General features: G+C 35.7%; 2 protein-coding genes across 2 annotated transcripts in view; both read right to left on the bottom strand.

The window, feature by feature from the left end:
• Positions 1-14,342, bottom strand: part of LOC142339521 (uncharacterized) — a 462,116-nt gene extending 447,774 nt beyond the window's left edge. The window contains exon 1 of the mRNA XM_075389617.1: positions 14,333-14,342. The gene's annotated coding sequence lies outside the window, so the exon portion shown is untranslated. The remainder of the gene's footprint in view (positions 1-14,332) is intronic.
• LOC142340147 (receptor expression-enhancing protein 5-like) lies at positions 931-13,162 on the bottom strand. Its single transcript, XM_075390624.1, has 2 exons — positions 12,115-13,162; positions 931-1,169 (listed from the first exon to the last, which is right to left on the bottom strand). The coding sequence occupies exon 1, from the start codon at positions 12,902-12,904 to the stop codon at positions 12,125-12,127; it is 780 nt and encodes a 259-aa protein (XP_075246739.1). The 5' UTR covers positions 12,905-13,162; the 3' UTR covers positions 931-1,169; positions 12,115-12,124.
• Positions 14,343-16,378: the final 2,036 nt, after the last annotated feature.

The following is a 16,378-nucleotide window of genomic DNA, read 5'->3' as shown; positions in this document are numbered from 1 at the left end:
AGTGAGTGAGTTAAGTCAGAAGTCAAACGTGAAAATCGTGACTTATGTAAAACGAAAAATGTGATCAGAAGGAAAAGCAAGTTAGAAAAACATAGCAGGACAAGTCTTTACGTACAATTTAAAGAAATGTCATTGAACAAAAAACAAGAACTAGAACGGACTATGAATGAATTGAGAAAACCAGATCAAAAAATAATAAAAAAAAACAGAAAACCGATGTCTTGATGCCCCATGTGAACAAAAAACCACTAGCGAGAAATCTAATTTTCATTCAACCAAAAAACTAGGCGTAGAATGAACTATGAATGGATTGAGAAAACCATTTACAAACTATTCCGACCCAAAAAGTCGAAAAAAAATCAAAGTGATATTGCCGCATGTGAACAAAAAAACCAATATCAGGAAAGCGAAACTTTGTTCAAACACCGTTTTCTCACTTCACTTTAAAAATAGGACGAAAAATGCACTCCAAAAAACCACTTACTTTTTCGCTCCAAGTCCTGTTTCGGCGTGACCAAAATCACTACTCCAATTTGACTTCAAAAATCATGAAAATGTGTGAACAGATCTTTAAAAAAAACAGCGCCTCAATTCAAATTCTTTGAGTTCTAAAAAGGAGAGCGCCTAAATAAGAGCCGTTTGAGAGGCTGACGGCAGCTATTATTATTTAATAATTTAAGCCAAACGTTAAATTCTACGAAAAGTTATGTAAGATCTACGCTTAAATATCGCAAAATTATGTAACATCTGCGTTCAAGCGTAGATCGCACAAATTGAACGCATTCACCGCCAATCTTACATTATTTTGCGTTTTTTAGCGTTAGGCCCAGGTTTGAAGTGACGTGAATTATTTTTACCATTTTACCATAGAAGGATAGTCAATCAGATAGGAAAGTAGCAAGCAACGTCCTGATATTCGACGCAAAAAAGTAAACAGGAAATTTTGCGTAATTCAACAATGTATACTGTTTGAGACTTTGTTACTCTTAGTTTGTTAAGCTATACAACTAAAAACAAGCAATAAATTTAGACCAGTGAAGGTCATTCATAGTGTCCTGTGTCAATACAGCTGCATTCATGTTGACATTGAGATGAAGATTGCATTTCTTGTATGGATATTATTTCAGTATTATCATCAACTGTTTGTCGGTCAACTTCTCGTGTTCTATCTGAAAATAATTTAACGATATTACCGCATCAAAAACTCTTACAGGGTGCTCAATTAAATCTACTTCATCTGTAGTTTAGTATATGAAATGCAACTATTAAGCTAACGTCTTGATTCTTGTCTTTCGAAAACTTTTCGTCTTTTAATTCTATCTAAATCATCAAAGTAAGCGTTTTCAATAAGCTCACATTATTGCCAACAGTTATATAAATTCTTTCCAACGTTTAGTTGAAATAAATTCGTTGCATGCATCTTCAACAAAGGACCTATTATTTAAGCATGTACTAATTCGTCTTTGAATACGTTGCAAAAGAATGGCTAAATTTGAGGCTGTTTTGATCTTTCGAGGAAAACAGATGCAATACTTTTACACATTTTCATTTAAGTCATTGTAATTCATAAGGAAAAAGCTATACGTTAACCATGAATAGATGTGACGGAAAAAGCTGATTGCATCACTTGTATTGGTCTATAACGCAACCATTGTCCACAATATTCCGCATTCAATTAGACTAAAAACTTACTGCTCGAACTTATTGCTTAATTAGTAATTACTGGATACCAAATTCAGAAAGATAAACGTTTTTTACGGGACATGGATTGTTGCAAATCTGTTAATTGTCTTTTTAACCCAAAATTAGTGTTGCGAGGGATATTTCAATTCCTACTAATTGCGAATAAGGTTTTGTTTCATTTCGGACTATTTGACATGTTAGTTATCACGATTATTAGATACCGTAACCATAGACAACAGTGATGGTGTAAATAACTGTGACGTTGGGTGCAGAAAAAGGTGACAAAAACTTGTCATGATCGCTAAGGACAGGTATTATTGACAAATTGGATGGATGTTTCTGAACTTGAAGCAAATCTGACCAAATTCTGCATACTCTCACAATGTCCAAAGGCGTTTACAATCCTTTTTGCAAAACATGGTCATGAATTAAACTGGCCTTTTTGGGTGGTATTATTTGAACTAATATAATTTCTGCGACGCAAATTTATATTTTTTTAGTTTGAATTTGTTCCCATCCACAGCAGCCTAGTTGGCTTAAGACTTTCACGCCCCAGGCGCACGAGCTATTTTTAAACCTAGTTATGAGACATGCAACAACATAAAATTTTCCTTTCATGTTAAAATTATCAGCTTGAGTCAAATTACTCTAGGTTTTTTACTCACGTTTTTAAAGCGATACTCTGAATTCGTTTTACTTTCATAGGTAGTAGGGTGCCAGAAATACTTTTTTGTGAACCCTAAATTTTATTTATTTGTTTCTGGCGTTTAATTTGCATTAGAGGCTGATACCAGAATTATAAAAAAAACTTTTCAACAGAAGTTTTAATCAAATTTAAGAAATAGAAACTGGATTTACAGCACCTTATTGATATCTGAATGCATAGAAAACACATTGGTGCCGGAAAGGAATTGTGAATCCTGTCAATTCATTGTCAAGCGCAACTAGGTCCCTCATGACTATTCTGGTCTAGTAATAAGCAACGGGTAATGTTCATCCAGCCGGAGGTTTTTCATTACGTTGTAAAATTGAGGAACATTTTTGCTGACCCAACTTTAATCGAGCACAGTTTTTTATGGGGAAATCGGTTCGAGAGCAGAAATTTCAGAAAGTTAAGATCTGGACAAAGTCATAAAAAAGTTCACTTCAAAGAGGACAAGAGGTAGTAGCATTCAAAAAATATTCAAAATCGAATTTTGCAAACTTTTCTGAATATCCCAGTTTTCTGTAAAATATTTTAGTTTTTGGAATCCGCAATTCATTCAACTAAGTAAACGCAATAGTTTTTGATGCCGCACTAATTAGTCCGCATGTTTATTGTCACCACCTGTGTTTTACTGCTAGAACTTCAAAATCTGTGATTATGACAAAAAACTAGACCATAAGCAAGACAAAAAAATTTGAATTTTTTTTGCAAATTTTAAAATGTTGAAACAATTGAACAATAGCAAATTTTAAAATGTTGCTAAAATTCAAGATATTAAAATCTTCAAAACCAATTCCTTGTCTCAAGAGATTATCCATTATCCCTATTTCAAGCTTTTAGTAGTTTCACTGGCTCATAAAGAACCATAAAATTGGAAAATGATAATAATTTTAAAAATTTGAAAAAAAAACAAAATTTATCAAAAAAACTGCTAAAGCTAGAGTCATTAAAAGATTGATACCGATTCCATTAGTTCTGAAAACTATGCGACAGCTTATTTTCAAGCCTTGGAGAAGATCCCTAGGACCCTGGTGCCAGAAAAAATGACAAATATTCAAAGATTCAAAAAAACTTTAAAAAAGTTGCGAACATTTTCTAAAAACTGCTGATACTAAAATCTTGAAAAACAGCCCATTATATTTAAAAGCCATGAAATAACTATAATCCATTCCTAGAGGATATTATGTGGCTCTTGAGGTAGGCGAAGCCTAAAAATGACAAAAAAACTTCAAAAAAATTGTAAAAAAAATTGCAAGTTGCATAAAACCTAAAAAACTGCTAAGAATTGTGATAATAAAAGTTAAAAACTAATCCATGACCAAAAAAGATTTTCCCGTAACTTATCACCAAACCCTAACGGAGATTTTTTGTTAGGCTGAAAAACCTGAATAAAGACAATAAATGTCAAAATATCGAAAAAATAGCAAATTTTGTAAAAAAAAATTGCTATATTTCGTGGTGTTGAAATCTTGAAAAGCATTCCATTACAATAAGAAAATTAGAAACTATACAGTAACCTATTGTCAAAACCTAGAGGAGTTTCGTCGGCCCTATAGGCCAGAGAAACCTAAAAACTGACAAAAATCTAAAAAAAAACTTGAAAAAAATGCAAGTTTTATCAAAATAATAGCCAAAAGTTTGTCATTCTAAAATTGAAAACTAAACCATGGCAAAGAAAATTTTTTCAGTAACTTATTATTAAACCCAAAAGGACGTTTGCTGGAAAGACGCGAATAATGAAAAATAAATATCAAAAAATTGAAAAAAATTGCACGTTTTGTCAAGAAAATGAAAAATTTCGTGACGTTAAAATGCTGAAACCATTCCATTAGCTATGCAGTAACCTATGGAGTAACCTATTATGAAACTCTAGAGGAGCTTTCTTGACACCTGGAACCTAAAAATCTCAAAAAATGACAAAATTTTCAAAAAGCTTGAAAAAATTGTGAAAATTAGTATAAAATTGCTGGTTTTTAGCGATCGGTTGTTCGTCAGTAACTACGCGGGAAGGGGTAGGGGTGCACGGGGGGCTGATAGGGAGGGATGGGGTGGGCAACAGTGGGGTGGGGGAAACAACGTTGTGGCGTGGGAGGGTGGGGGCAACAGTGGGGGTGTCTTCAACCTCTAAGAACCGCCCTTCACGCCATAAGTTTAAGTCTCCAAAACAGTTTGAGCTAAAACAGAGCTGAAAAGCTCTAAGAACACTTAATGCCCGCTGGGCGCTACCTGTTTAATCCGTTTTTGAGGACGAAAAGTCAAAAGCGTCAGACCAAAAATCGATCAAGCAAAAGATCGCATTAAAAAAAAGACCGACAGGACTATAATAATTGCTACAAACTTCGTTTGAGAGCAATTAAAAGCATAGGGTATCATCTTTTCAGATTAAGTTTGTGAATCAGAGTAGTAAGCGTGCGAATGGAGGTGGGCAAACTTATTCGATATTAGATTCAAGGGCTTTTCCCATTATAGCCCACAGCTTGGAGGTCAGATAACTCATAGTTCCCAGTCATGGTAAACATACCATATTGTGGCGGGCTAAAATCTGAAAGACCCTTCTTCAGAATTGTAGATATTGGTCATAGTTGTCCCTTATGCCGGTTTTAATGAAAGTAGACAATAGGGGCCAGATCTTGTCAATAACGTCGAAGCCATTACGTGGCCAATGCCCGATTGAAACAGAAAAAGAAAAAAAATAAGAGATAGAAATTGACCAAATTTTTTTTCTTTTTTTTTGCTTTTCTCAGTGTCAAAAAGTGATCTAGTTTGGCATGCAGTTTCAGTTCGATTCTGAAACTATATTAATTCAGCTTCTAAACTGAAATGTGTTAAGCCTAATACTAGTGTCAGTTATTAATCACTCTAATGAACTTTGATAACCCAATGTTCGATGACTTAATGACCAGGTGTCATTACATGAAAAATCATTATGTAAAAATGTGGCACCTGCGTCGGGGGGGTGCAAGTAATATAAACCCACTAAACAGGGGGAATGGGGAAGAGGGCACAAACAAAAAAAAGATACCCATAAAATTTATAGAGGTATAAAGTGGAAAAATAAACACATGGTTGCGCACTTTTCATTTGACTTTTAAAAGAAAACAGGCGCCAATTGAGCTAAGCTGCTAGATTTTGTAGCTAATATTTACGGATAAACGTAAACCAATTCTGGTAAACGTAAATCGGTTCTATTCGGTTTTAAACCCCAAAATTTAATGAACACAATTTTTTCATGACCCCCAGGCGCACGTGTTAATTTCTTACATAATTCTTACAAAATTTGAAGTTTTTTTGTTTGTGCTCCCCAAATACCTTGTGCATCCCCCTTACAGTACACGTTTCATTATAATGTGAATCATTATTTCAAAATATGACAACTGCATTTTGGGGTGCAAATAATGATCCAAAATCAATCGTCTTGATGTTGTCTCTTGTCTCAGTGTTGTCCTCCAGTTTAGTTTACTAACCTAACCTAATTGTCAATTGCTTAATCATTATTTTTAATAGTCACTAGATATAAAAATATCAACCTAATCGCAGCTAGAACTAAGGGCTTGGTTTAGATCTTTAAGGTGTGATTTGAAGTTACTATATCTGTACGATTGTAAGTTTTAAATTTAGAAGTAAACTGCAATTAATTAGCAATTAACCAGAATTAATGAATACAAGATTCCCGTTCCTGTAGGTTAACAAGTTTAAACTCTGTATTTATCCCAAGCAGTGGAGCGTATAGTCTCTTCTTAATAAATACCAGCTTATTTCTACTAATTTATGCTAAAGGATCTGGAAGGAGAAAATATTGAAAAAAGTTACGTTGATTTAACGAAAAGTTTAGTTACACGAATACATAAGTTTAACAAATTATTACAAATTTCAGTACCGCGACAGAGATCTGTTAACCAAGCCCTTCGTTCGATCACTAAATGAGCTGTTTCGAGGCATTATAGAACTGTGCTCACTTGTCAATAAAAATATTGATGTTAGAATAAGTTTAAAGGGCCTCTATGTTATGTGATATGTTAGTTTCTACGAAATTTTCTCACCAAAAGGAATGAAGTGGCGAATCTAAGATTGAAGATTATAACAGGTCCTCAGTACAATTAACTATATATTCGATCAACCAATATACTTAAACAAGAGATTAGATGGCGTGAAGAGCTCGTCGTTGTTCACTCGAGCCAACCAGACGAGTGTTAACCAACTTGATAGAATGCAAAGACATTGCCCATCGGGTACTTCAAGTTAATGCAGACTGAATTAATTGTCTACTCGGTTCATAATTCCATACTACATGGGATGTCTTAAAATGACCAGTCGTCTACGAGCAGGCAGGCCTACCTTCAGAGTGGCTTCACTATGCTGTCCCCAGGAAGGAGGTTAGCTGACTAATACTCTCAAAAATCTATGGCCTTGATATTGTCTCCTGTCTCAGTGTTATCCTCCGGTTTAGCTTCCTAACCTAACCTAATTGTCGATTGCTTGATCATTTTTTTAATAGTCACCAGATACAGTGATATCAACTTAATCTTAGCTAGAAATAAGAATTTGGTTTAATCTTTAAGTTGTGATGTGAAGTTGCTAAATATGTACGGTTGTAAGTTTTAATCAAGAAGTAAACTACAATTAATTAGCAATTGCCTAATATTAATGAATACTAGGTTCCGGTTCTTGTAGAACAACAAGTTTAATTTCTTTATTTATCCCAGGCAGTGGAACATATATTCTCTTCCTAATAGATACCGGCTTAGTTTCTAATTTATGCTAAAGGTCCGGAAGGAGAAAATAATTTAAAAAAATTACATTAATTTAACGAAAAGTATAGTTACCCGAATACATTAGTTTCAACAAACATTACAAATTTCAGTACCGCGACAGAGATCAGTTAACCAAACCCTTTGTTCGATCACTAAATGAACTGTTTCGAGGCATTAAAGAACTGTGATCACGTGTCAATAAACATAAAAATATTGATGTTAGATTAAGTTTAAACGGCCTCTATGTTATGTGATATGTCGGTTTCTACGAAATTTGCTCCCCAAAAGGAATGAAGTGGCGACTCTAAGATTGAAGATTATAACAGGTCCTCAGTACAATTAACTATATATTCGATCAACCAATATACTTAAACAAGAGATTAGATGGCGTGAAGAGCTCGTCGTTGTTCACTCGAGCCAACCAGACGAGTGTTAACCAACTTGATAGAATGCTAAGACATTGCCCATCAGGTACTTCAGGTTAATACAGACAGATTTTATTATCTACTTGGTTCACAGTTCCATACTAAATGGATTGTCTTAAATTGCCAAGTCTACAACGAGCAGGCAGGCCTACCTTCAGATTGGCTTCACTATGATGTCGCCTCGAAGGAGTTTAGCCGACTAATACTCTCAAAAATCAATCGCCTTGATATTGTCTCCTGTCTCAGTGTTATCCTGCGGTTTAGCTTCCTAACCTAACCTAATTGTCGGTTGCTTGATCAGTCTTTAATAATCACCAGAAACAGTAATATCAATTAAATTTAGCTAGAACTAAGGATTTTTGTTTAAATCTTTAAGATGTGATGTGAAGTTACTAAATCTGTACGACCATAAGCTTTAATCTAGAAGTAAACTCCAATTAATTAGCAATTGCCTAATATTAATGAATACTAGGTTCCGGTTCTTGTAGAACAACAAGTTTAAACTCCGTATTTATCCCAAGCAGTGGAACATATAGTCTCTTCCTAATAGATACCGGCTTGGTTTCTACTAATTTATGCTAGAGGTCCGGAAGGAAAAAATATTGAAAAAAATTACGTATATTTAACGAGGAGTATAGTTACCCGAAAACATTAGTTTCAACAAACATTACAAGTTTCAGTACCGCGACAGAGATCAGTTAACCAAGCCCTTCGTTCGATCACTAAATGAACTGTTTCGAGGCATTATAGAACTGTGATCACGTGTCAATAAATATAAATATTGATGTTAGATTAAGTTTAAAGGGCCTCTATGTTATGTGATATGTCGGTTTCTACGAAACTTTCTCCCCAAAAGGAATGAAGTGGCGACTCTAAGATTGAAGATTATAACAGGTCCTCAGCACAATTAACTATATATTCGATCAACCAATATACTTAAACAAGAGATTAGATGGCGTGAAGAGCTCGTCGTTGTTCACTCGAGCCAACCAGACGAGTGTTAACCAACTTGATAGAATGCAAAGACATTGCCCATCAGGTACTTCAGGTTAATGCAGACTGATTTAATTGTCTACTTGGTTCACAGTTCCATACAAAATGGATTGTATTAAATTGCCAAGTCTTCAACAAGCAGGCAGGCCTATCATCATTGTGACTTCACTGTGCGGTCTCCAGGAAGGAGCTTAGCCGATTAAAATTCTCAAAAATCAATCGTCTTGATGTTGTCTCTTGTCTCGGTGTTGTCCTCCAGTTTAGTTTACTAACCTAATCTAATTGCCAATTGCTTAATCACTATTTTTAATAGTCACTAGATAAAGAAAAATCAACCTAATCGTGGCTAGAACTGAAGATTTGGTTTAGATCTTTACGGAAAGATGTGAAGTTACTAAATCTGTACGATTGTAATTTTTAATCAAGAAGTAAACTGCAATTAATTAGCAATGACCTAATATTAATGAATACTAGGTTCCGGTTCTTCTAAAACAACAAGTCTAATTTCTCTAGTTATCCCAAGTAGGGGATCTTATATCCTCTTCTTAATAGATACCGGCTTTGTTTCTACTAATTTAAGCTCAGACGTCTTGAAGAAAATAGTTGAAAAAAAATTATGTTAAGTTAACGAAAAGTGTACCGCGACGGAGATTTTTTAACTCACTCGTCAACTCCGTGAATTTCATTATAACAATGATTTAGTTATTTTTGGTTTTGTTACAAAAATTGGCTGAAATTGAGCCTTATATATACTGCTTATCTTTGTTTGACTAAGATTTGGAAAGTTATTTGTAACTTTGATACCATAGTATGTAATTTCCCTAATATGGGTTCCTATCCCTCTACTATGTGTGTGAGAATTTGGCGGCAGTTCTATCATAGGGTCTTTATCAAAATCAAGTTTTTACTCATTCAATTGTTCTCATCAGTTTAAATTTGTTCGCCTTTTTTTAAAAAAATCTTTGTACGGTTTCAAATTTAGATTTTGCTTCTTTATTGGGGAATAAATCAAGGTCCGGTTTAATTTAGTTGTTTTTCCAAAAATGTTTAAGTTCAAGTTTCGGTTCCACAGTTTTCAAGGATATCACTTTTATACATGTATACCGTATCCAATTTCAACAACCTGTCACATTGGCCAAAATGAATAAACACCTAATCAGTGGAAAATTACAGATAAGTAGCTGACACTTACGAACTGCTGATTAGGGAGTAGAAGAGCAGTTCCTGGTCTACTCGTATGATTTCTCTAAAGAACAATGAGGTCTCCTATTTGGGTTCCGAAAAGCATTGTTCTTTTACGTACGTTATAACTCCTTCAGTAACAGAGCACGCGCAATTACTTAGTAAATCATAATGTTAGAATATGGCACGTGCTTCTGGTTATGCAAAGATTATGCACCCAAATCTCCAACGGAAAAGATCCACAAACAAAATCAAGCAATAAGATTTGCGATTATAGGTAAATTGAAAAGTTTTGTCAGGAATTAAATGCTCAAATTCGTGGAGAATGCCGACTGTCGTCGATGGATACTAACGGAAAAACCATCACTTTCATCACATTGTCCACAGTTAATGCATCGATTTTTCGGATCTTATCATTTGTGCCTCCAGCTTAGTGGGTGCATATTATTTGCGCCCGCCAGACGCACGTTGTTTTTACAATAATTTATTATGTAGTGACACGTTCTCTGTAACTGGGGGGAGCATAACGTACTGGGGGGGGGGGCAGAAATGGAAAAACTTTGTCCACAAAAGTTTGTACGATGAAGGTTCCGGTTCTTCTAGAACAACAAATCTAATCTCTCTATTTATCCTAAGTAGCGAATCTTATAGTCTCTTCTTAATAGATACCGGCTTAGTTTCTACTAATTTATGCTTAAAGGTCTAGAAGAAAATAGTTGAAAAAAATTTATGTTAAGTTAACGAAAAGTGTAGTCTGCCGAACACACTAGTTTCAACAAACATTACATTTTTCAGTACCGCGACGGAGTTCTTTGAACTCACTCGTCAACCCCGTGAATTTCATTATAACAATGATTTAGTTATTTTTAGATTAGTTTTGTTACAAAAATTGGCTGCAATTGAGCCGTATATATACTGCTTATTTGTGTTTGAGTAAGATAGTCCAGTCCTATTTTTACAAAATAATCCTTAACGTTGTGAAAGATGGCCTTTTGGGAAAAATTTTTGGAATGTTATTTGTAACTTTGATTCCATAGTATGTATTGTCCCTAATATGGGTTCTTATCCCTCTATTACGTGTGTGAGAATTTGGTGGCAGATCTATCATAGGGTCTTTATCAAAATCAATTTTTACTCATTCAATCGTTCTCATCAGTTTAAATTTGTTCGCCTTTTTTGAAAAAATCTTTGTACGGTTTCAAATTTAGATTTTGCTTCTTTGTTGGGGAATAAATCAAGGTCCGGTTTAATTTAGTTGTTTTTCCAAAAATGTTTAAGTTCAAGTTTCGGTTTCACAGTTTTCAAAGCTATCACTTTTATACATGTATACCGTATCCAATTTCAACAACCTGTCACATTGGCCAAAATGAATAAACACCTAATCAGTGGAAAATTACAGATAAGTAGCTGACACTACGAACTGCTGATTAGGGAGTAGAAGAGCAGTTCCTGGTCTACTCGTATAATTTCTCTAAAGAACAATGAGGTCTCCTATTTGGGTTCCGAAAAGCATTGTTCTTTTACGTACGTTATGCCTCCTTCAGTAACAGAGCACGCGCAATTACTTAGTAAATCATAATGTTAGAATATGGCACGTGCGTCTGGTTATGCAAAGATTATGCACCCAAAGCTCCAACGGAAAAGATCCACAAACAAAATCAAGCAATAAGATTTGCGATTATAGGTAAATTGAAAAGTTTTGTCAGGAATTAAATGCTCAAGTTTGTGGAGAGTGCCGACTGTTGTCGATGGATACTAACGGAAAAACCATCACTTTTCATCACATTGTCCGCTGTTAATGCATCGATTTTTCGGATCTTTTCGTTTGTGCCCCCAGCTTAGTGGGTGCATATTATTTGCGCCCGCCAGACGCACGTTCTTTTTACAATGATTTATTATGTAGTGACACGTTCTCTGTAACTGGGGGAGCATAGCGTACTGGGGGGTGGGAGGCACAAATGGAAAAGATCTAATTTTTTACAGTGCACATCGATGACGTAATAGGAAACTATGGCAAGGTATTGTAACTTTGTCCACAAAAGTTTTCACGATGAAGTACTGTAAGTCAAAAATGTTAACTCAGTGTTCTTTTTGCATAAAAGCTGGATTTTTGAAAAAATTTTGATTGTGTGTGTGCGTGTGTGTGTGTGTGTGTGTGTGTGTGTGTGTGTGTGTGTGTGTGTGTGCGTGTGTGCGTGTGTGTGTGTGTGTGTGTGTGTGTGTGCGCGCGTGTGTGTGAGTGTGTGTGTGTGTGTGTGTGTGTGTGTGTGTGTGTGTGTGTGTGTGTGTGTGTGTGTGTGTGTGTGTGTGTGTGTGTGTGTGTGTGTGTGTGTGTGTGTGTGTGTGTGTGTGTGTGTGTGTGTGTGAGGCTTACTCTGTGATGTCTACTCGTCGTCTTCTTCTTCATAATCTTCGTGTTCCTGAGAACCTCTCGATGCAGGGACAGGTTGCTGAGTTCGAGGTGCCCCTCCACCTCCCGATCCCCCTGATGGCCTCATCTGGGAACCCTGATTTGCTCCAGTAGGTTGAGAACCTCTGGGAAGTGCCGAATGGGATCCTCCGGACACTGGTCTATGATCCACAGAACCTCCCGATCCACGAGGGGAAGTGAAATTCCTCCCTGTATTGTAAACACTCTCCAGCTGCTGTTTAATTTGGGGAAGTAGCTGGCGCACTTTCGGACCCACAAATCCCCCATAGATCATCATAGTTCCGGAATACGGTTCAGGCGCAAGAAGCCACAGAATGTAGCCCAGCTTCATCCAAAAAAGACCCGGAAACCAGAATAGAAAAGTGTCAATGATCCAGGCTGCACAAAATGACACACAAATAACTACCCAGTATGCGAGCCATCGTTGCATTTCCTTGGCATCGTTCTTCTCAACAGCCTCGGCCGTCTTCAATCCGGGATAGACAAAAGCAAAGCCAATTATAATCAAATCGCCGCCCAGTAGCAAAGCAACAATCAGTGCTGGCACCGACAGAATAGCATAGAAGACATACTCTCTCTTGCAACCAGTCTTGGCTTCAAACTGGTCCATCGTTTGGGCGAATTTGTTCTTGCCGTAGAGGATTTCGTTCATTTTCGAGGGCCTTTGTTGGTGACTGGCGTTGACTGGTCGACTTCCTTGGTGTGGTTGGGAGGGTGCCTGTTGCTGGTCCATTATTACTAAATGGTTGTGGCTGTTGTTGTTTCAGTTAACACTGGATTCAAATGTGGAACAAACAAAACGTGCACTGGGGTGTCAAAAAAGGTGGGAATAAAAGGTTCGTGTTGCTCTTTTTAAGCGGAGTTGTACCGGCTGATGATTTGTCAATTCTCTCGCTTATTTACCCGCTCATCACTCCTCTAATGATATCAGGTAGATAAAGTGATCAACAGCAGCAAATGACAAACAGGTGACTTCTCTATCAGAAGCAACTTTAGCACGTGCTAAAAGTGACTTTTCAATAGTTATATAGAGCTTAATAACCCTAGTGCGAATTGTTAGGTTTCTCTCAATAATCCTTCGGGGACATGTAGTGTCCGTCTATTGTGATACAATCTCGTTAGTTCTAGCGCCGCCGAGCTGAGACTAAGTTTTCCCTAAAAGTGTGTTTTGCGAAAAGAAGAGCTCGGGATCTTTTCTGCCCCCCCCCCCCCCAGCGTAGTTGGTACTGGGGGGGGGGGGGGCACAAATGGAAAAAGTCCACGGCCTCTTTTTGAAGAGCATTTTCACTACCATTCCGATATCCATTTCTTGTTAAAATTTAAGAACCTATTCTGACCCAAGTGTCTTTTTTATGCCCCCAATTATGACTTCTGTTGTTTTACAGCACGTAAAAATAGCACGTGCGCCATAAGACATGAATGTTATATGCCCCCTAATCTTGGAGGGAGGTGGAGGTTGTGGTTGAAACCGAATAGATAAACTGATAGAAATTAAATAACCTAAGTCTTACAAAATAGAATAGAGTAGTCACGGAGACAGTTGGAAGTTTGGCAGTTTTCCGTAAACAGCATTATGTTGAGTTCGACGTGAATTTAAAGCACGTGAATTCAATATTCTGCTTAAAACGATGGAGGCATAATTACTGCTTTGAATTACCGCTACTGGAACAGTCATCTTACCAGTTTTTTTAAAAAAAAACTTCCAAGCAATTGGGCCGAAATAACTGAAACCGTTGCTTTTAATTCATATGGGCTCAATAAAAAGAGTTGAAACAATAACCTCGCTCGGAAAAACCTCTCAAGCAAACGATGAAAAAAATTCAAAATGAAAATGATTATGTTCCTAATTCTAAGCAGTCACTCTACCACTGAGACCTCTGCTTTTCAGGAATCCACTGTGAAGTAGTTTGATTTAGTTCAATTAAGGGAAGCAAAAAGGAATATTTTCATTGGTTCTCTCTTCAAAGTACCCGTATCGAACGGCAAGTTAGTATTAGTGCCGGGCAAGTTGAATTGCATGCCTAGTTTTCAGTACTGAATCAGAGCTTTGATCATAACACATATAAAATTGTCAGTCTTGTGCGATGAAATTAGTAAATAAAATTCTGTTGATCTGAAAGCAAGAGATGCTGAAGTTCGAGGTCTATGTGAATTCTGTAATATTTAATAAGCATTAAAAAGCAAAAAGGTGCAAATTTGAAACTCGACGTATTTCACTTTCACATTGTTCAGTACAAAAATCGCAATCAACGCAATTGTGCCTAAGTGCACTTGAACTTGAACATGGCATTTTACTAATTTTAATGAATTTTTCGAATAAACAGAGTGAGGGCACGGCCTCAAAATGCCTTGTTTCAAGTCATTCGGAAAATAGCATGTTTGCAGGAAAATTTTCTCATTTCTGTGAAAAAGTGAAGTATATTTGATGATGCAGCTTGAAAGAGCTTATTTGGTATCAAATCAGTTGATCAGGCACAAAAATAGTCGTCTCAGCACATCTGGAAGAATTGGAAGCTGTAATTATTGAAAGAACTTTTATTGTTCCGACCCACTTTAGTGGGGGAGGAACTATATACTCAAACGGATTTTTTTTGTTCAGACAATTTTCTCCGATCGATATATTAAACGTACAGGGTTGCGAATAGTATCATTACAAAGCCTGTCCAGCGTAGACTGTGGAATTAAAAAGATTTTTTTTATTTTCGTTTTTTAAAGAGATTTACAATGGTTTAAAAATTTGAGAATAGTAGACCGAAATCCGTTGTTTTGTTCAAATTTTCACTATTTTTGACAAAAATTTTTGTCAATTGTTCTAAAATTTTTAAAAATCGTTAATAATAATCCCACTGAATTCAGTAAAAATATATAACTGCAAAACTTTCCTGAAATTTGTTTTTTCAACACAGTTATCGAGGTTTAAAGTTTTGTGAACGTTTGACAGATTTTTAATTTTTCTTTTTACATTTGCGGTATTTTTTGCATTTTGTTTTGCCATTATGGCTTAAATAATTGTGAAAAATGGATAGTGTTGTTTGTTTTACCTCTAAAAAATGAGTGTTTTTCAACCGTTTGGTTCAATTTTTTGGGAAAAATGATGCTAAATTTGCGACTTTTTTCCACCAAAAACGGCTGGAAATAGGCTTTTGTAGTCCAATTTGTTTAAATTTACAGCATTAATACACCTAAAAATTGCTGACGCAGTTTTTGGTGACTCGGAAACAGGCTAGTTTTTTTGTGGATCCTTTGAGAGTGTACTTGAATTAAACGTTTGCCGGTTATTCGATAAATAAACTCTTTAATTAGGCATAATGCATCATTTATATTTGATATTTTGACTTTGTTTAAATCAAATAATCAATATTCATGAAATTTTGAACAATAAAATGTTTCCAATAGACGAAGTCAATAGCCAATCTAGTTTTGGTCTAATCGTTATTTCCTTGATTCCAAAAGAACTGATTTTAATCAGTCGATGTTTTTTTAATTACGGAAGGAATTAATTAATATCAAAACGAACCTATGACAGGTCCAACTAGTTTCCTTCCTAGGGTTTTCAAGGAAACCTGTTTCACTTTTTTGTCAAAAGCTTATGGTCGTTACTACTTCCAAATTTTTAAAATGAACATTGATTTATTGAGCTTTGCGACTTTCTTCTGTTTTTTGGGCAATTCTAGCTCAATGTCAGCAAAAACAGGTCACACGGTTTCCTATTTGATTAAAAATGTAATATTTTCTGCGACTTAACGTTATATGTAATCGTTTTTCTGCTTTGATACTACAAGTTTTCATAAAAAGTTACAATTTTTGGACATTTTCCCATCATTCAGGTTCTTTATACGCTCTTGTCACGTCATTCACAGGTCAGGTGTCACATTTTGGGCATTTTAAAGGAAAGTATTTTGAACTTATCGGTTTTCTAACGAACAGATTATTGTTTTAACTGCTTCGAATCTATCTTCTAGAAGAATTTAACTGATTTTTTTTTGCTTTTCGGTCGCCATTTGTCACTCTTTTTGTAGTCTTTCGACAAATTCCAGTTAAATTCAGGTGCTTGTGTCTTCCTATGGATCAACAAAGGAACCTGTTTGCTGATTGTAGTTAATTGCTAAAGTTTTTGATGACTTTGAAATCAAATGTTTTAAAAATTTTAAAAAAGTAAACAAATGTTTTTTAAACTCAAACTTTGCCGTTCTTTGCCAACTTTTTA

This window comes from Convolutriloba macropyga, chromosome 5 (assembly GCF_964194025.1).
Source record: "Convolutriloba macropyga chromosome 5, txConMacr16.3, whole genome shotgun sequence".
Classification (NCBI taxonomy): Eukaryota; Metazoa; Xenacoelomorpha; order Acoela; family Convolutidae; genus Convolutriloba; species Convolutriloba macropyga.
The sequence above is the reverse complement of the archived record's forward strand: the minus strand, read 5'-3'. Positions and strand labels throughout refer to the sequence as shown.

Bases quoted from the DNA above. Each gene is read 5' to 3' on its own strand.
- LOC142340147 (XM_075390624.1), bottom strand. From the start codon at position 12,904: ATGGACCAGCAACAGGCACCCTCCCAACCACACCAAGGAAGTCGACCA.